This window comes from Tursiops truncatus, chromosome 6 (genome assembly GCF_011762595.2).
Source record: "Tursiops truncatus isolate mTurTru1 chromosome 6, mTurTru1.mat.Y, whole genome shotgun sequence".
In the NCBI taxonomy this organism is placed as follows: domain Eukaryota; kingdom Metazoa; phylum Chordata; class Mammalia; order Artiodactyla; family Delphinidae; genus Tursiops; species Tursiops truncatus.
The window spans coordinates 91289969-91311055 of NC_047039.1; the positions used below are offsets into that span (position 1 = coordinate 91289969).

Genomic DNA, 21087 nt, shown 5'->3' on the forward strand with positions numbered 1-21087 from the left:
AAGAGTTAGGTAAAGTTGTATATCCTGGGTATTTAATTTTTTTCTATTTAGTTAAAAAAGTTATTGATTTGATTTATTTATTTTAAGATGCCAAGGGGAAACTTAGAAGTTGTTCATCATCGAGCCCTGGTTTTAGCTCAAATTCGGAAGTGGTTGGACAAGTAAGTACCATGTATATGATTAGTTAGCTTATTGTTATGACTTACGTGTGAAGACAGCAGGTATTCCATTAAGATTTTTAAAACTTAAAAGTCTTCAAATCTTTCATTACATATATCTTCAATCAGATTCTCAGAGGCTCTCTTTTCTTCACACTTTGATTCTTATATCGTATGGTGTAATAAACATTCCTAGCAGAAGGAATCATGAGGCTCAGTGTACGAAACAGGGCCTCCTAGCCTAAGGGGAACGATATAGGCTTTAGATGGCCTGTGAACCCAGGGAATTTTTGTACCATCCTGTGTCTGTGTGTATTTGTCTGGGCAGAAGGCCTAAGGCTTTCAGCAGACTTATAAAAAGGCCTATGACCCAAAAATGCCTGAGCCACTGTCGTGAAGGAAATGATCCATTATCTGAATCTCTGAATTTGGGGGAAAATTTATATTGGAAAATGTTTACTAACATTTTGTTAAAAAAGAAAGTAGCTCTAAGTTCCATAATGATTTTGTGTGCGTGTGTGTGGATATAGTCCTCAACCAGCCATGATGACTAAATCACACCTTTTAGGAAGGTAAATGAATCTGGTACCTGATTTTTTTCATTCTATGATTTCAGAGTAGAAATCCAGTAGTAGTTGGGCTATAGTCTTAATTTTAACTGGTTTATATCATTATGAAAATATGCTGAGTCCAGGGAGCTTACTTTTTGTGAAGTGCCCTCTCTGTTCATTTTCTGTCTCTTCACAGACTAATGTTTAAAGAAGCATTTGAATGCATGAGAAAACTGAGAATTAATCTCAATCTGATTCATGATCATAACCCTAAGGTAACATTCTAAATCTGATATTTATCATAGCTTACCTTAGACTTGAACTAAGATGATCTGAACTAAAATGTTTTGTCCTTTTTTTATTTTTTTCTTGGGTAGGTGTTTCTTGAAAATGTGGAAACCTTCATAAGACAGATAGATTCTGTAAATCATATTAATCTGTTTTTCACAGAATTGAAGTAAGTATTTTGAATAATTCATGAGTATCGCATGCATAATTTTCTCTCTTCTGGTTAAGGAAATCAGACAGATAAATAGAGGAGAAAAATTACTTTTCAATATATTTTTTTTAATCTCTAACTCTTAGATGCCGCATGTACTGGATTTTCAGTCTTTTCCCTTTTTAAAACTAAGACTTTAAAAGATGTCATTTAGAATTATTATTTGACTTTAATTTTAGGTGTACATAAAAAACTATTAATTGAAATAAATGGTGTCTTCCTCTGCAGTGACTTTTTTCTAACTTTCTATTTGCTTTATCACTATTTCCCATCTGTTCATCCACCATTCATTTTTTTTTCCTAATGCACTTTTAAAAAAAATTTATTTATTTTTGGCTGCATTGGGTCTTCATTGCTGCGTGCAGGCTTTCTCTAGTTGTGGTGAGCGGGGGCTACTCTTTGTTGTGGTGCACAGGCTTCTCATTGCGGTGGCTTCTCTTGTTGCAGAGCACAGGCTCTAGGCACGCAGGCTTCAGTAGTTGCGGCATGTGGGCTCAGTAGTTGTGGCTCACGGGCTAGAGAGTGCAGGCTCAGTAGTTGTGGTGCACAGGCTTAGTTGCTCCGTGGCATGTGGGATCTTCCCAGACCAGGGCTCGAACCTGTGTCCCCTGCATTAGCAGGTGGAATCTTAACCACTGTGCCACCAGGGAAGTCCCCACCCTTCATCTTTACTTTAGACAAATTTCGAGGTAATTATAGGCATCAGTCCACTTTACCTGTCAGTACTTCACCTTGCATAACATTAACTAGAGCATATTCTTTGTGTACGGGGTCCCCCTGCATGTCAAATTTATATATAATGAAATGCACAGATTATAAGTGTACCATTCACTGAGTTTTGACAAAGGTATACTTCCATATAATCTTGACCCCTATCGAGATAGAGAACATTTCCTTCATCTCAGAAAGTTCCCCCAAATCCCTTCTCATTTGTTCTTTGTCCCCACCCTCTTGACAACTGCTTTTTTGAGTTTTTCACTGTAGATCAGTTTTGCCTGTTCAAGAACTTTATATAAATGAATCATATAGTATACTATCTTGAGATTCATCCATGTTTTTGCATGTATTACTAGTTTATTCTTTTTTATTGCTGAGTAGTATGCCGTAGTGTAAACATACTGCAGTTTATTTCTTCATTCTCCTGTGGGTGGACACCTGGACTGTACCCAGTTTGGGGCTCTATGAATGTAACATCTGTAAACATTAACATACAAGTCTTTTGTGGACATGTTTCCATTTTCTCAGCAAGTTTTTCCATTTTTCACCATATATGAATATTTTTAGAATTAAACTGTCTTCCAAAAGCCATTTTTTATTTATTATCTCATCGGCACTCCAACATATATGTTAGTAGTTTGATAGCTGGGACATATGTTCAGTTAGTGACCTTGTAATACACGCTTGTTCGCAGGGAAGAAGATGTTACAAAAACCATGTACCCTCCACCAGTTACCAGCACTGTCCAGCTGTCCAGCGATCCTGATGGGAAAAAAGTAGACCTTATCTGCGATGCTATGAGAGCAGCCATGGAGAACATAAATCCTCACAAGTACGTGTGCTGTTGTTAGGTGGCATCTTTTGAGTAACAGAAGTGTGTAGTTGTTTCTCTTTAGCTTGCTCATCTTTCTTATTCTGGTGTACTTCACTTATTACTTCAGGTACTGCCTATCAATACTCACCTCTCACGTGAAAAAAACAACCCCAGAACTGGAAATTGTGCTGCAGAAGGTACACGAGCTTCAAGGTAGAGACATGTTGACAGAGTGTGTGTATCGGGGCCTCGACTGACATCGGGTCTTTGGTCTTCTGGAGATCACACTGACCAGGACCAGGGTCACAACACTGATTTGGCGTGTGGCTTTTTCGTCTCCATTTTAAAACCTGGGTCCATTTCTTTGAATGCTACCCTATAAAGCTTGTACAAGAGTCAGGGCTTCCCTGGTGGCGCAGTGGTTGAGAGTCCGCCTGCCGATGCAGGGGACGCAGGTTCGTGCCCCGATCTGGGAAGATCCCACATGCCGTGGAGCGACTGGGCCCGTGAGCCATGGCCGCTGAGCCTGTGCGTCTGGAGCCTGTACTCCGCAATGGGAGAGGCCACAACAGTGAGAGGCCCGTGTACCACAAAAAAAAAAAAAAAAAAAAAAGAGTCAAAAGAATATATTCATCTGGTGTCCAGTTCTGCCAGGAAAACGTATTACTTTGTCTTTTTGGTTATGTTGCTAGGTGTGTGGGTTTTTTCCCCAAATGGTTTTGTTCTGTTTTGTTTTCTTACACACTGATAGGAAGTGCTGCACCTGTTCCTGATGCTGTGAGTGCTGAAGAGGCCCTGAAGTATTTGCTGCTTTTTGTAGATGTTAATGAATTATATGATCATTCTCTTGGGACCTATAACTTTGATTTGGTCCTCATGGTAGCTGAGAAGTCACAGAAGGTATGTGGAGTTACTGCTTAGACATACTTCTCATTTTTGTTTATGCGAACATGGTAGTATGAAACAGTGCTCCTGAAACTGCAGTGTTTGGTCTGATGTTAAGGCTGTGAGGACAGGCCTCGAGGCAGAACTGTTAGTCTTCAGGACCCATACTTCCAAGCTCATTCTCTGTCGCTGTTCTGGGCTTACCAAAGTGTTTTGATTGCTAGGTTGAGCAATTGAAATAAAATTACTGGGTTATTTTTAAGCTTATAGGCATTAAGTGTGAACAAATTCTTCTCTTATCAAGGAAATATAACAAATGATTCATATTCCAGTCCAGTTCTATCATGTAGCTTCTTTTACCAGTGCAAATTGGGAACCTGGACAATATGCCCATATGTTAAGGCATTTTTACCAAAAGTGGTTTTATGTAGTTTGGTTTTATATATAATTAATATATGAATACACTACATATTTTTAAAATGATGTAGCTTTCGTTTCATTGCTATAATTATTATATGTTTATTTTTATAAGTAATATAATCACGAGCAATAAAATTGTCCTTTAAAAAAAATTTTTTTTTAATTTTTAGGATCCCAAAGAATACCTTCCATTTCTAAATACACTTAAGAAAATGGAAACGAATTATCAGCGGTTCACTATAGACAAATATTTGAAACGGTATGAAAAAGCCATTGGCCACCTCAGCAAATGTGGTAAGTGTGAGGGTTAGTATGTTTATTTCTGCTTCAAATATTCTTTGGAACTAGGGAGGGTATAAATTGCAATCAAATGTTAGTTTAGACAGACGGATTTCAATTTCCACACCTGAAAATGTTAACAATTACGTACACGCACCTTATTTTTATCACGTTTTGAAAAGCTGAGGGTAAAGCAAATGTCTTTGAATGAACGGGAGGAGCTCCATAGCTAAGAAGATAGAGCAGATGCTTCTGAGTCAAGAGTGATCATCCTCGAAATTCACTTCAGTGTCTTAAAATCAAAATTGGTTGATAATTCACTCTTCTCCTGGTGTTTGCAGACACCTGAAGGAAACCCAGCTTGTCTGGTGGCCATGCCTACTGGCAGTGCCCTGACACAGTTTTGATTGGCAGTGATATGGAGTCGAAGCAACACGATGCCGGGTGTTGTGCTTCACCCCATCCCTGACCAGTACTGGAGCCTCACGCTTCAGCAGTTATGACTCTTTCCTAAGGGCTGAGACGGGGACAAGGAAGAGTCACCTGGGGTGCTTGTTAAGCATTCAGCTTCTGGCTTCCTTGGAGGATCTGGTTCAGCTGGGCTGGGACGGGACTCAGGCGTGTGTATGGTTAATAAGCTCCCCAGGTGATTCTTACTAAGGAGGCTGAGCAAACACTGGGCTGGATGGTCATTCATCAGGGGTGGTGTAAAATTCCTTCTAAGTAGAACTCTGATTCCAGCTGGTGCTTCTCATACCTCAGAATCTGCAGTGGTGCTCATTAAAGCTCACACTCCTGCATTCCCGTTCTCCAGATACTCTAATTATGCGGGTCTTAAAAAGGTCCCTTGTTGATTTTATGTAGGGACCATTGGTAGAAATGAAATCCATTATGCTTCCCAAGTCTCAAGCTTGTGTGTGTATGAATCTTATTCCTGTAGGACCGGAGTACTTCCCAGAATGCTTAAACTTAATAAAAGATAAAAACTTGTATAACGAAGCTCTGAAGTTATATCCACCAAACTCGCAGCAGTACAAGGTGTGTAGCATGTGAAATGAGGCTCTCCTGATTTTGCTTTGTGCTGTAGTTGGAGAAGGATGAGGCTCCTGAGTCCCTGACACTGTCCTTGGTTTCAAGGTTTATCTTCAAACTAATTAGCCTCATCTTGAACTTCTTATCTGGGAGAAAGGCCCTGACCTGTTCCTCTTCTGAAGAACTTGCCCAGGCAAGAAACCTAGGCGTTGTCTCTGTATCCTCCTCGGGAATACCATGGCATTTTCCATCCTGCCCCTCATCCAGCCCAAACTCACGATCATCCTGAATAGTGCTGATCTTTCCCATGTATTTCTGCATAAAGTTTGGTTCGCTTGTTTGAACAAACATCTGTTTAGCTTTTCTCATATGCAGTACTTTGCTTATCAGCTACATGTATTATAATTCTTACAACATCCTCGTAGGTGTTGTGCACAATTTTCAAACGAGGAACCACCTTGCCTCAGGACCTGGGACGTGAGGTGGCCAACCTGGGATATGGAGCCCGTGCCATCATCACCACCATTTTCAGTTTGTCCACAAATTGCACACGTCTTTCTGTCATCTGGCCCCTGCCTGCTTCTTTAGCATCAGCTGCCTCTGGCAGCCCTCTTCCTCCACTTCCTTTAGCCCTCCTGTCCTTCTAAACTCTCGGGTCTCCTCTGCCAGAAAGCCGTTCCTGGCTGAGGTGCCAAACACTGAGCTCCCAGAGCACCTTGTTCTAAACTTGGGAAGGGCATTTATCAATCTGCTATCTACTGATTTGTTGCCCCACCAGGCTGTGGGTTTCCTTAAGGGCAGGGACCCCGTGTTATGTCCCTCTGTTTCCCTGCCTCATACTGAGCCTGGGGAATACAGAATTTGGCCAGAGCCTGCCTCTTTGCTCTCATGTGCCTTATCTGTTCGTCCCCTGTGCCCTCTGTGCTTCAGTCATACCAGCCTTTTTGTTATTCTTTCCTGTGCCTTCCATACCCATTCCTGCCCGATGGCCATGGTGCTTTGTGTGCTCTTGGCGTGGAATACTGTCCCGTAACTCTTCACATGGCTTCTAATCCTCACAGCCCTCTGAAACAGCACTCCCATCGCTCTATCCCTTTACCACTATCTGCCGTTAGCTGTCGACCACAGTGTGTTTATAAGTCCGTACTCTTTCACCGCAAGAGCAGGAACTTGGGAGTGGTTCTTGTTACTGTTTTTTCTGTTTGTTTGTCTCTGCTTTGTTTGGCTTTATTTTTTGCTTCGCTCTGTCACTCCCGCTGCCCTGAACAGCACTCAGGAATTATTTGTTGGATGAATACATGGCACATCCTCAGTAAGGTTCTGAGTGGAAGAAAGATTGAATTCACTGGTCATCCACAGGGTTTTTCTAAGTCATTCCAGGGAGTTTCAAGTATAATGACCGAGGCAGCCTACCTTGGAGATTTAAAAAAAGTTATCACCTGTCCTCACCAACCCTTTGTCTCTTCCTGTCCCAGGACATCAGCATTGCTTACGGGGAACACCTGCTGCAGGAGCACCTCTGTGAGCCAGCAGGGCTCGTGTTTGCCCGCGCTGGTGCCCACGAGAAAGCTCTCAGCGCCTTTCTGGCTTGTGGCAGTTGGCAGCAAGCTCTCTGTGTGGCAGCCCAGCTTCACTTGACCAAAGACCAGCTGGCTGGCCTGGGCAGAACTCTGGCAGGTAAACACGCCATTAGGTTCTCCCAGATAACTTCTCTAATGGCTTTGTGTCTCTGTGGTTTTGTTTGGCAGTTTTGCAGACATGTGTCAGGTGGGAGCACACCTTGGTACACTGTCATGTGTATGGGTAAAGGTTAATTTGGAGTGGCTTATTAGGTAGAGTAAAAGTTTAACTGCTATGAGAGTTCCCCAAATACAATGGCACAATAAAGAAAGCAGTTTACTTGTCTCTCTCATGGCACTGACAAGTCCTCCCATGGTGCGGATCTGTCATCTCTTAGGCAGAGAGCTGAAGGTGGATTTTCTCCACATCTGTATTCCAGTCCTCAGGAAGGGGAAAAGCTAGAATCGTGAGAGAACACTCAAAGTTGGAAATGATCTAGCTAACACTCTTCTCTACCTCATTCACCAAACTCACACTTTACAGGACACCGGGTACAGTGTAGCTGGGTAGCAGTATGCCCTGTGAGAATGTAAAGATGAATTTCCAGGTGGGACTGTTCAAATATAGCCAATAGATCATTGGAAACCATAATAGCAATTTTCAGAAATGAAGCCAAATGTATAAGCAGTGTGAAAGCAAAGGCAGTTTAGCTGTGTCAGGATCTAGGGATTGCCTGAACTGGAGGTGAGGTTATTCCAGTCTGATTTCTTAGAGTGGAGTGGCATTCTCAGAGTGCCTGGGAGAAGTGATGCGGCTCTGGCCCTCTCAGCCATGCTTGAAGTGAGTGAGTGGCTGGTATATTTTCCCCCCACCTTTTCAAGAGTCTTGTAAATATTGTTATGATATCCCCATAAAAAGCAGTCCTGAAAAAAAATCCAAACTACATCCTGTTAAATGTACATACATATTCTCTTGAGTAATTTCACATTGTTTTTTTTTCCTTTGGGATTATAAAAATGTGTGAGATTATCACTTTTCTGTTTCTGGCATTTTCTGGTTATTATATCTGTGGACTCTTCTATAAGCCCTTTCAATTTCCAAGCTGAACTCTTTTTACAGGTACCAAGAAGTCCTTATTTGAGTCTTATTAACTCTTCATTCTGGCTCTGTTGATACTTCTGCTCTAGAAACTTGTTATTTGTAGTTAAAATTTTCTAGTTCTGTTCTTGGTGTCTGTTATCTTCTCTTACATTCTTTTCAACTTTTAGCTTGCTGTGTGTCATGCCTTATAATGGAGTGCACCTAGTTCTCCCAGATGCTTAGCAGAAAAAGGTAGAGAAGACAGTGCTCAAAGATTTTTGAGAAATGTTACAGGGTGGAGTCACTTCATGTGTACATTTAACTTAGCCAGCTTACACAAGTCACCAAAAGGAAGAAAAGATAGCTATTTAAACAGTGGAGATGACTCTTCCTGGTTTTGACAGTGATAACATGCCCTGGAGTTAGCATGAAATGGGAGACGTGACTCTACCAGCCCCTTAGTTAACTCTGGGTTCTGTGTGCCTCTCATAGTATAATTATCTCAACTGGGCTGAGAACGAGTCTCAGATCTGAAGATACTGCAAGACCCCAGACATAAGCCAACTACCCCCATCTAGTGCTCAGCCAAAGAAACAGCAGCCTCTTCCTATTAGAGGAAATAATGGATTAGTGCGAGATGCTAGGTCAGTTTCCCACATGTGTGCCTTTGTAAGCATTTTTCATGACTGATTTTGACTATATGTGATTTTCACATCCCATGCTAAATTTTGATTGTAACTGCCATTTAAGATAGGACCCCATGGTATTCCTGCCTCTCTCTCATAGAAATTCACAAAGTATATAGTTTGATACACAATAAAGACATATTAATGAAGCATTTCAGCAAAAGAATGCTTAACTCTACCTCACCCAGTGCTTCACAAACGTACTTGACCTGAGAATGGCTTCTTGGTCCTGCCTTTTATGATCCTTCGAGCAGTCTTGGGGAACACTTTTGAAAATGCTATTTTAAAGCAGTTCACTTTGAATGTATACTCTGTAGAGCTCAATCTCCAATTTGTAGGGGACCATTTTGATTTAAATAGTACCACCTAAAACCGTTTCAACTTGAGTTTTGGGAATACCGTTCTTAGTGAGCCGACTGTGCTCAGAAGCTTATTGTCTTTGCAGGAAAGCTAGCTGAGCAGAGGAAGCACGGCGACGCAGCCACAGTTTTGGAACAGTACGCCCAGGTAAACTCAGTGCCTCCCATCCACACCCACACCCCCAACTCCAATCGACAAGCAAGGGCTTCCCAGTTGTACCTTAGTGATCATGAAAATTAAAGGAACTGTGGGTATTTAGGAAATCCAGAGATAGTATTTCCCCTGAGGGTCTCCCATCTTGCTGGCTTGACTTGGTAATCTAAATTCAGTATACCTCTAAGTAATTACACTTGCTGTGACAAAAAACACTATTATAATATGCACTAGTGGCTTGACCTTGGTAGAAAGTATAAATTAAATCTGAAGGGAATTATACCTTTTATATTAACTTGCCAAAGTAGCAACAATGAGAAAAGACTGTTCTCAACCAAAGGGTTGGAGCGTTACACCCTTTTTCGGCTTTCACTTCCGTTCTTTCTGTTGGAAATGTCTCTTTCACCTCAGGCAGCTTGATGGGTTCCAATTTCCCACCAGATTATAAAGATAAGTACCTACACCAGCTTTTGATAGAATTCTAGGATTTATTATGAAAATAATAAAGCCTGTGCGTTGTCACAGACTTAACAGGACACAGGTACACAATTAATACCAGCGATTCCTGCCTCTAGGGTTTTGGCCTTTGATGAGAAAGTGTTTGTTACAGTTGTCACTAGTGGGCACATCTGCATAACAAAATTGTGCTTTTAAAATACTTCATTGTCTTTCATGTAATAAGAGTCAGTGAAACAAGGTAACTAAAATGTGATATCATTAGATCCTGGAAAGAAAATATGTTGGGTGATTGAGCTGAAAACATGAAGATATATCCCACCTAAGATGGTTAACTAAATGGATAAGATGCCTGCTTTTGATTTCTAACATTTCTTTTTGACTCTTTCTTAGAATTTCCAACTCTCTGCTTACATGACCCATCTGTTCTTGCACGTTGTTTTTTCCATTAGAGGTGTTATCATATTTATTGTACTGATCTTAAGTTCCCAGCCTCACAATCTCAACATCCCTGCCTATCAGAGTCGTGTTCTGATGCTTGCTTTGACTCTTCAAACTGTGTTTTAATCCCTTTTGTATGCCTTGTAATTTTCTGTCAGAAGCCTAATGTGTGTGATATACTGGGTAAAAAAGCAAATCTGATAAATAGGTCTTTAATGATATGGGGATGAGGCTGGGGGTTGGGTAGGAGAAGTGTTCTGTAGTCCTGTGATTAGCTGGCAGTCTTGAAGTGAGCATGTGCCTCATCTGTGAACTTCACCAGTGCTTCTCAGTTTTTTTTCACTTCTTAGGTAGGACAGGAAGGTTAGAGGGGGCTGGAGTTGGGTATTTCCCTGCCTCCACATTGGTTAGGCCCTGGTGAAACCCACTTCGATTAGGCTCTGCCAGAATCACTTGAGTGCAGGTCTTGTCAGTATTTTCAAATGTCTGCTTTTCCCTTCCCCCTGCTAGAAGTACGTAGACACCGTGAGAAGTTCTGGTAGGGCTCCTGGAGGTAAAAACTCACAAAAATGTGGGAATCTCCGTAAGTATGGACCCCCCATAGAGTTTTTAACTCTTGGCCTTGTCTACAGTGAGTGATATTCGCTGGAGAAATTCAGTCTTTCACCCTAAGTGTGATGTTTGCTAGCTTTTTTGGGAGTTTAATAGGTGTGAGAAATGGGAGGGCTGTTGCTGGAGTTGGCAAACTATAGCCTGTGGGCCAAATCTTGTTGGCCACCTGTTTTGTAAATAAAGTTTTATTGGAACATAGCCCCACCATTTGTTTACCCATTGTCTGTGGCTGCTTTTGCACTTAAAACCACAGGGTTGAAGAGTTGTGACAGAGACAGTCTGGATGAAAGTCCCAGAAAGCCTAAAATATTAACTGTCTATCCTTTTACAGAAAAAATTTGCCAATCCTAGCCCACTTGTGTTGAGGAAATTCCCTTTTATTTCTGGTTCTGAGAGTTTTCATCATGAACGGGTATTGAAGTTTGCTGATTGCCTCTTAAACTAAGATGTTTTCTGTTTTGTTTTTAGACCAGTGATAAGGTGAATTGTATTTATGTTGTTTCTTTTTTTTAATTGAAGGATAATAGCTTATTTACAATGTTGTGTTAATTTCTGCTATACAGCAAAGTGATTCGGCTGTACATATATATACATTCGTTTTTGTATATTATTTTCCATTATGGTTTATCATAGGATACTGAATATATACTTCTCTGTGCTATACAGTAGGACCTTGTTGTTTTCCATTCCATATATAATAGCTTACATCTGCTCACCCCAACCTCCCACTCCATCCCTCCCCCACCCTCTTCCCCCTTGGAAACAAGTCTGTTCTCTATGAGTGTGAGTCTGTTTCTGTCTCGTACATAGGTTCTTTTGTGTCATATTTTAGACTCCACATATAAGTGACATCATGTGGTATTTGTCTTTCTGACTTTCTTCTCTTAGTTTGATAATCTCTTGTTGCTGCAAATACCATTGTTCTGTTATATGGCTGAGTAGCATTCCATTGTATTATATGTACCACATCGTCTTTATCCATTCATCAGTTGATGGACATTAAGACTGTTTCCATGTCCTGGCTATTGTGAATAGTGCTGCTGTGAACATAGAGGTACATGTATCTTTTTGGATTACAGTTTTGTCTGGATATATGCCCATGGGATTGCTGGCTTATATGGTAATTCTATTTTTCGTTTTCTGAGGACCCTCCATACTGTTTTCCATAGCAGCTGCACCAACTTACATTCCCACCAGTGGTGTAGGAGGGTTCCCTTTCCTCCACATCCTCGCCAACATTTGTTATTTTATAGAGTTTTAATGATGGCCATTCTGACCTGTGTGAGGTGGTACCTCATTGTCGTTTTGATTTGCGTTTCTCTAATAATGAATGATGTTGAGCATCTTTCCATGTGCCTATTGGCCATCTGTATGTATTCTTTAGAGAAATGTCTATTTATGTTTTCTGCCCATCTTTTGATTGGGTTGTTTGTTTTTTTTGTTGTTGAGTTATATGAGCTGTTTGTATATTTTGGAAATTAAGCCCTTGTCCGTCACATCATTTGCAAATATTTTCTGCCATTCCATAGGTTGTTTTTTCGTTTTGTTTATGGTTTCCTTTGCTGTGCAAAAGCTTGTAAGTTTGACAAGGTCCCATTTGTTTATTTTTGTTTTTATTTCCATTGCCTTGGAAGACTGGCCTAAGAAAACATTGGTACAATTTATGTCAGAGAATGTTTTGCCTGTGATCTCTTCTAGGAGTTTTATTATGTCATGTCTTATGTTTAAGTCTTTAAACAATTTTGAGGTTATTTTGTGTAGTGTGTGCTTCAACTTCATCAGTTTACATGTGGCTGTCCAACTTTTCCAACAGCACTTGCTAAAGAGACTGTCTTTTTCACATTATATATTTTTGACTTTTTTATCGAAGATTAATTGACAGTAGTTGTGTGTATTTATTTCTGGGCTATCTATTCTGTTCCATTGATCCATTTGTCTGTTTTTGTGCCAATACCATGCTGGTTTGATTTCTGTAGCTCTGTAGTATGTCTGAAGTCTGGGAAGGTTATGCCTCCTGCTTTGTTCTTTTTCCTCAGGATTGCTTTGGCAATTCTGGGTCTTTTGTGGTTCCATATAAATTTTACAATTATTTGTTCTAGTTCTGTGAAAGATGTCATGGGTCATTTGATAGGGATTGCATTGAATCTGTAGATTGCTTTCAGTAGTATGGCCATTTTAACAATATTAATTCTTTGAATCCAAGAGCATAGGATTTCTTTCCATATCTTTGAGTCATCTTCAATTATCTTTCTTAATGTTTTATAGCTTTTAGCATATAAGTCTTTCACCTCCTTGGTCAGGTTTATTCTGAAGTATTTTATTTGGGGGGCTGTGATTTTGAAAGGTATTGTTTTTTTACATTCCCTTTCTGATATTTCATTGCTAGTGTAAAGAAATGTAGCTGATTTCTGTATGATAATCTTGTATCCTGCTACCTTGCTGAATTTGTTTATCAGTTCTAGTAGTTTTTCTGGGGTGTATTTAGGGTTTTCTATGTATAGGATCATGTTATCTGCATATAATGACAATTTTACCTCTTCCCTTCCGATTTGGATACCTTTTATTTCTTTTTGCCTGATTGCTGTGGTTAGGCCTTTCAATACTATGGTGAATAGAAGTGGTGTGAGTGAGCATCCTTGTCTAGTTCCAGATTTTAGCAGGAAGCCTTTCAGCTTTTCACCATTGAGTATTATATTGCTTGTGGGTTTGTCATAAATAGCTTTATTATGTTGAGATATGTTCCCTCTATACCCACTTTGGAAAGGGGTTTTAACATAAATGGATGTTGAATTTTGTCAAATGCTTTTCTGCATCTATTGAGATGGTCATGTGGTTTTTGTCTTGCCTTTTGTTGAGGTGGTGTATCACATTGATTGACTTGCGTACGTTGAACCATCCATGGGAACTTGGGATGAATCTCACTTGGTCGTGGTGTATGATCTTTTTTATGTGTTGTTGGATTCAGTTTGCTAACACTTTGTTGAGAATTTCTGCCTCTGTATTCATCAAAGATATTGGCCTGAAATTTTCTTTTTTGGTGGTGTCTTTGTCCAGTTTTGGTATCAGGATGATGGCAGCTTCATAGAATGTCTTTGAGAGTGTTCCCCACTCTTCAGTTTTTTGGAGGAGTTTGAGAAGGATAGGTATAAGTTCTTCTTTTTATGTTTGGTAGAATTCACCTGTGAAGCCATCTGGTCCTGGACTTTTGTTTGTAGGGAGTTTTTTTAATTACAGACGATTTCACCTCTAGTGATTGGTTTTTCAAATTATCTGTTTCTTCTTGATTCAATTTTGGTGGGTTCTATGTTTCTAGAAACTTGTCCATTTCTTCTAGGTTGTCAATTTGTTGGCATATAGTTGTTCATAGTATTCCCTTATGGTTTTTTGTATTTGTGCAGTATCAGTTGTCATGTCTCCTTTTTCATTTCTTATTTTGTTTATTTGGGTTCTCTCTCTCTTCTTCTTGATGAGTCTTGCCAGAGGCTTGTCAATCTTGTTTACCCTTTAAAAGAACAAGCTCTTTGTTTTATTGATTTTTTTTCTGTTTTTTTAAATCTTTATTTCCTCCCTGATTTTTATTAATTCCTTCCTTCTGACTTCATGTAATTCATGAATTACTTCATGAATTATTTTTATTCATGAATTACTTCATGAACTACTTTTTATAATTCTTTTATTTGTTCTTCTTTTTGTAATTGTTTTAAGTGGTTGGTTAGGTTGTTTATTTGAGATTTTTCTTGTTTTTTGAATAAGGCCTGTATCACTATGAACTTCCCTCTAAGAAATGGTTTTGCTGCATCCCATAGATTTTGTATGGTTGTGTTTTCATTGTCATTTGTTTCAAGGTATCTTTAATTTCCTCTTTGATTTCATCATTGACCTGTCGGTTTTTTAGTAGCATGTTGTCTAGTCTTCATGTAGTCATTTTTTTCCTCATTTCTTTTCCTGTGGTTGATTTCTAGTTTCATGGCATTGTGGTCAGAAAAGATCCTTGAGATAACATCTATACTCTGAAATTTGTTGAGGCTTGTTTTGTGCCCTAGTATGTTGTCAATCCTAGAGAATGTTTAATGTGCACTTGAAAAGAATGTGTATTATGGGTTTTTTTGGATGTAATGCCCTGAAAATATCAATTAAGTCTAACTGTTCTATTGTATCATTTAGGATCTGTGTTGCCTTATTGATTTTCTGTCTAGAAGATCTGTCCATTGATGTGAGTGGGGTGTTAAAGTCTCCTATTATTGTATTCCTGTCAGTTTCTCCCTTTATGTCTGTTAGTATTTGTTTTGTGTATTTGGATGCTCCTGTATTAGGTGAATATATGTTGACGAGTGTAAAATCCTCTTCTTGTGTTGATCCTTTTATTATATAGTGTCCGTCTTTATCCTTCTTTATGGACTTTGTTTTAAAGTCTATTTTGTCTGATATGAGTGTTGTGACTCCCACTTTTCTTGTCGTTTCCGTTTGCATGAAATATCTTTTTCTGTCCCCTCACTTTCAATCTCTGTGTGTTCATTGCCCTGAAGTGGGTCTCTTGCAGGCAGGTATTGTAGGCTCATTTTTTTAATTCAGTCTGCCACTCTGTGTCTTTTGATTTGAGCATTTAGTCCATTGACATTTAAGGTAATTATTGATAGATATGTATTAATTGCCTTTTTAACCTTGTTTTCCTGTTGATTTTATATTTTTTCTTTGTCCCTTTTTCTTTTTATCTTTTGTGGTTCGATGATTTTCTTTTGTGTTATACTTACGTTCTTTTTGGTTTTTTTAATCTATTGTATGTCTTTGATTTGTGGTTACCCTGTTTTTCCACTATGTTAACCCCATCCTGTATCTGCTTGCCTTAGACTGCTAGTCATATAGGCTCAAACACATTCTAGGAAATGAAAAAAAAAAATCTACATTTTCTTACTCTCCTCCCCCACACTTTATGATTTTGATGTCCTCTTTTACATCTTCATGTTCATCCTTTTGCTGTTTATTGTGGTTATCACTTTCACAGAAATTTTTTAATTTTTTTTTAATCTCTGTACTGGCTTATTTAGGTGATTTGCTTTCCAATTGTGATTTTCTCTTTCTTATATATTCTTCTTTTCTATTTAGAGAAGACCTTTCAGTATTTCCTTTAGGATAGGTTTAGTATTGCTGTATTCTTTTAGTTTCTGCTTGTCTGAGAAATTCTTTATCTTTCCTTCTATTCTAAATGATAATCTTGCTGGGTAGAGTATCATAGGTTGCAGACTTTTCCCTTTCAGGACTTTGAATATATCTTGCCCCTCCCTTCTGGCCTTGCAACGTTTCTGTAGAGAAATGAGCTGATAGCCTTATGGGGGTCCCCTTGTAATTAACTCTTTGTTTTTCTCTTGCTGCTTTTAGAATCCTCTCTTTATCTTTAAATTTTGCTATTTGTATTATAATATGTCTTGGTGTAGGTCTATTTGGGCTTACCTTGTTTGGGACCCTCTGTTTCCTATACATGGATATGTTTCCTTCTTTATGTTTGGGAAGTTTTCAGCCATAATTTCTTCAAATACATTTTCAATCCCCATTGGCATGCTTTATCCCATAGGTCTCTTATATTGCTTTCATTTTCTTTTTTTTTTTAACTTGCCTTTCTGTCTGCTGTCCTGATTGGGTAATTTCCATTATTCTGTTGATATCTTCCAGGTCACTTATTCTTGTGCATTATTTATTCTGCTGTTCATTGCTTTTAGTTCAGTTGTCATCTCAGCAAATGAGTTCTCTAATTTTTCTTGGTTATACTTTATAGTTTCTAGTTCCTTTTTTTTTTTTTTTTTTTTTTACAGTACTCTGCATTTCTGTCAGTAGCCTTCCTTAATTCTTTCAGTATTTTCATTATCTCCTTTTTGAAATTGGTGTCTATTTGACTGAAGAGGTCTGTTTATTTGTTCTTTCAGGGGAATTCTCTTGGTCTTTTAACTGTGAGTGGTTCCTCTGCTTCTTCATTTTACTTATATTTCTCTTATTCTGTGAGTTTAGGAGAAACAGCTACTCGTCTTGGAGGGCTATTTATATGTGGGTCTGTCCCTGTGTATCTTGTGTGGGTTTAATATTTTTGGTGCGAGGGCTGTTTTTATTATTTATTTGTTTATTTATTTGGCTGCATCAGGTCTTAGTTGTGGCACATGGGATCTTTGTTGCGGCACGTGGGATCTTCCATTGCGGCGCATGGGCTCCTCTCTAGTTGCGCAGGGACTTCTCTCTAGTTGTAGCACGTGGGCTACAGAGCATGCAGGCTCAGTTGTCCCGTGGCATGTGGGATCTTAGTTCCCCAACCAGGGATCGAACCTACATCCCCTGCATTGGAAGCAGATTCTTAACCACTGGACCACCAATAAAGTCCCATGAGGGCTGTTTTTTTTTTTACCTGTAGCCTCTTTCCTCAGCATGTGCTGGCCATCATCCCCTTGATAGGGGGTGTGCAGATATGGGAGCTAGTGCCTGGTCTTGGGGTTCTCGGTGGCACTGGCAGATCATGTGCACCCCTAGAGCATGCAAAGGGAGTAGAGGCAGCTCACGACCCATCCTGGAGTCCAGAAGGGTGGTGGTGGCAGCTGGTGATTACTCCTAAAGCCCAAAGGGCAGTCGCTGCTCGTGACCGCTCCTGGAGCTCGTGTAGGCGGTGTTCTGCTGCCTGAGAGCTCCTGCAGGGAAAAAGGCTGTAGTGGCAGGTCCTGCCCCTCCCCTCACGCACCACCCACACAATGGCACCTGGCCTCTAAAGCAGCCTAGGTTTCCTCCGCATGCACCCTCAGGTGTGGTTGCCCCAGACTCTAGCCCCTTCAGGCTGTCTGCATGCAGCCCACTCCAGTTGTCTACCTGGGTCTCATCTCTGAAGCCCAAGTTTACACACCCAGCTCCCGCCCATACCAGAGGACATGTGTCTTAGGCTGGGGAGTGCAGGGCGGTGGCACTGTCTGTCTCTCCATTCTAGCTGCTGCAAACCAGTTGCTGCATTCTCCTCCCAGGCTCCAAAGCTCCCCCTCTGTCCCAGCTAATCTCCCCACTGGTGAGGGGACTTCCCAGGGTACAGGAACCTTTCCTCTTTCACAGATCCCTCCCAAGGGCCCAGGTCCTGTCCCGATTCCTTTCTCTTTTTTTTTTCTTTTGTCCTACCCAGTTACAGGGAGATTTTCTTGCTCATTCAGAGTTCTGAGGTCCTCTGCCAGCGTTTGGTAGATGTTCTGTGAGAATTGTTCCACATGTATGTGTATTTCTGATATATTTGTGGGAGGGGGTGAGCTTCATGTCCTACTACTCCACCATCTTGATCACTCATCTGCACTGACTTTTGAATGTTAAACCAATCTTGCATCCCTGAGTTAAACCCAACTTGGTCATAACGTATGACCTGTATTGGTGGATTCGAAAGTTTACTTGAGGCTTTTTTGCTTGTTCACAAGGAATATTGGTTTATAGTTTCCTTGTTATGTCCAGAATATGTAAAGAACTCTTACAACTCAAGAACAAAAGGACAAACAACTCATTTTGTTTGAAATGGCCAAAAGACTTGAATCTCCAAAGAAGATATTCAGATGGCCATTAACCACATGAAGAGATGTTCAACATTGTTGTTCATTAAGGAAATGTAAATCAAAACCACAGTGGGCTATCACTTCATACCCACTAGAATCATTTTAATCAAAAGAATGAAAAATAAGTGTTGTCAAAGATGTGGAGAAATAGGAACCCTTGTATATTGCTAGTGGGAAGGTAAAATGGTGCAGCTGCTATGGAAAAGAGTTTGGTTGTTCCTTAAAAAGTTAAGCATAGCATTACCGTATGATTCAGCAGTTCCACCGCTAAATATATACTCGAGAAATGGAAACATACAGAATGGAAACATACAAATGGAAACAAAGAAACTTGTATACAAATGTTTATATTTTTAGAGCCTTATAATAGCCAAAAGGTGGAAACAACCCAAATGTCCATCAATGACAGATGAACAGATGAATAAATTGTGATATGTGCATACATGCACAGATACACACACATACACACACAAACAGAGGAATATTATTCAGTCATAAAAAAGAATGAAAAATTGATGCATGCTACAACTTAGATGAAACTTGAAAACATTATGCTGAGTGAAATAACTCACATAAAAGGACAAATATTGTATGATTCTACTTACATGAAGTAACTAGAGTAGTCAAATTCATCTGGACAGAAAGTATAATGATGGTTGCTAGAGTCTGGGGGTAGGGGAACATGGGGATTTACTGTTTAATGGATATAGAATTTCAGTTTTGCAAGATAAAAAAAAGTTTTGGAGACTGATGGTGGTGATGGTTTCACAACAGTGTGAATTTGCTTAATGCCACCGAACTATACAGTAAATGGTTAAAAGGGTAAATTTTATATTAAATTTTACTACAATCAAAAAAAAATAAGGGGAAAGAAAGGAACAAAGAACCAGTAGATGGTACAACTTGGGTGAATCTTAAAAACATATGCTAAGTGAAATAAGTCAGACACAAAAAAATCACCTATTGTATGGTTCCTTTTTTACAATATATCCAGATTAGGCAAATCCAGAGAGACAGAAAGCAGGTTAGAAGTTACCAGGGGGTGAGAGGAGTGGGAAATAAGGAGGGATTGGTTAATGGATATGGAGTGTTTTTATGTGATGATAAAAAAATTTTGAAAGGGAGAGCTTGTGGTTACCAACATTGTGATACAGTAGACACCATCGAATTACACACTTTAAAATCATTCAGTGTATGTTATGTGAATTTGATCTCAGTAAAACACACACACTCACACATTGCCAGTCAAGCAAAACACATCCTACCGTGTTACTCTGGGACACGTGGTACAGGCCTGCAAGGATCCTTTGGGCTCTCGGAAGAAAATGTTTAATCAATCTTTTTAATTAAAAATAACCCATTTAAAGTAGTATATACGTATTATAGATTGTTTAAAGTGCTGAAAGCACATACAAGAAAATAAAAACATCTCATTCCTACCACTCAGAGATTGCTATTATTAGCACCTCGTTTTCTTTCTAGAGTTTTCTTTCTCCTTTCTGTCTCTTCCCCACCCCCTCTCTCCACACACACACACACACGTATTTTTAACCAAAATGAAATTATGCTGTTTGTTCTGTTTGTAAATTTGGTGTGTTTGGTTATGATCTTCATCTCTCCATGTTGACACATTTTAATTCATCTAATAATTACAATTTAAGTTCCCTCAATATTCCAAAATTGTTTACAGTAGATCGATCCAAATTAGATTCCAGTCTAGGGACAGGTATTGCATTTTGTTATGTCCTTTAAATCCCTTTTATCTAATGTATACACCCCCCCTTTTTATGACAGAGATCACTTGAAGAAACTCAGCCAGTTGCCTCATATATTTCATCTTTTAAAAACGTGTTTTTTATATGCTTTTTAAGTACATTAACTAATTATGTATTGGGTACATGATCAAAAGCTTTTAGTGATAAGGGTACAAGCATCACAAATGGTTAAAGACTGTAGGGTATGCAGGTGTTTATTGCACTCATCAGTTTTTTGTAAGTTTGAAGTTCAAAATAAAAAAATAAACATTAAAAAAGAAAAAATGGTTTAGAAGATTACTATTCTAGTCTGCCATTTTTCCAGAGTGCGCACTTGTCAATTCAGGAGTCCACCTAAACCTCTGGAATCAGATTTGGAGGCGCAGCGGGGGAAATGGGCATTTCTAACAGTCTTTCTCGTGGTTTTGATGCTCAGGGATGTAGAGAGGTGATGCTTACCTTGTGCTTTGTGATCATTTCCAGAATTGACACCCCTCCTTTGTCTCTTGCATCAATATTCATCGAGCATGTACTCTAGGCCAGTCCCACCAACTGGGACTGTGAGTGATAGGCTGGAAAGGCAGAGGGAGGCAGCTCTGGGGGCAGTTTTGCAGTTTATTAGGGTGGCATCTAACACACTTGCTCCATTAGCCTGTTACCTTCCTTGATGTTCCCATCAGGATTATGAAGAAGCTGTGCTCTTGCTGTTAGAAGGAGCTGCCTGGGAAGAAGCTCTGAGACTGGTAAGAGGACTTCAAAACTCCTCCCTGCATGAAGTGCTAAGCGGAGCAAGAGCCTGCACAGGGGAGACGGTGTCAGCCGCAGTCCCTTGTCTTCGGAGCTACTGAAATTTGTTAGAAATAGTTCAGGTTCCTGGTCTAAGGATAAGCAGTGCTTCTTAAACCATTTAAAAAGTTTATTCTTGATGTTTGGAATTAGTCCTCTAAATATGAAATATTACTAATTTTTACTGAAATGAATTGAGTTTTCATTGGCTACCTTATAGGAGGCCTACTCCTCTGGAAAATATCCTGTCACCTCTGAAAGTGATCCATTTCCAAGTATCTTAACTTT

At 39.6% G+C, this 21087-nt stretch overlaps 1 protein-coding gene across 8 annotated transcripts in view; it reads left to right on the forward strand.

The window, feature by feature from the left end:
- The window catches only part of ELP1 (elongator acetyltransferase complex subunit 1), a 61829-nt gene that overhangs the window by 30752 nt on the left and 9990 nt on the right, over nucleotides 1–21087 (forward strand). For all 8 annotated transcript variants that reach the window (XM_073806358.1, XM_033858376.2, XM_033858374.2 and 5 more), the window contains 11 exons: nucleotides 88–161; nucleotides 906–984; nucleotides 1087–1166; nucleotides 2620–2757; nucleotides 2867–2952; nucleotides 3491–3639; nucleotides 4215–4338; nucleotides 5264–5361; nucleotides 6831–7032; nucleotides 9127–9188; nucleotides 20694–20756. In XM_073806358.1, coding sequence (XP_073662459.1) covers nucleotides 88–161; nucleotides 906–984; nucleotides 1087–1166; nucleotides 2620–2757; nucleotides 2867–2952; nucleotides 3491–3639; nucleotides 4215–4338; nucleotides 5264–5361; nucleotides 6831–7032; nucleotides 9127–9188; nucleotides 20694–20756 — 1155 coding nt within the window. The remainder of the gene's footprint in view (nucleotides 1–87; nucleotides 162–905; nucleotides 985–1086; nucleotides 1167–2619; nucleotides 2758–2866; nucleotides 2953–3490; nucleotides 3640–4214; nucleotides 4339–5263; nucleotides 5362–6830; nucleotides 7033–9126; nucleotides 9189–20693; nucleotides 20757–21087) is intronic.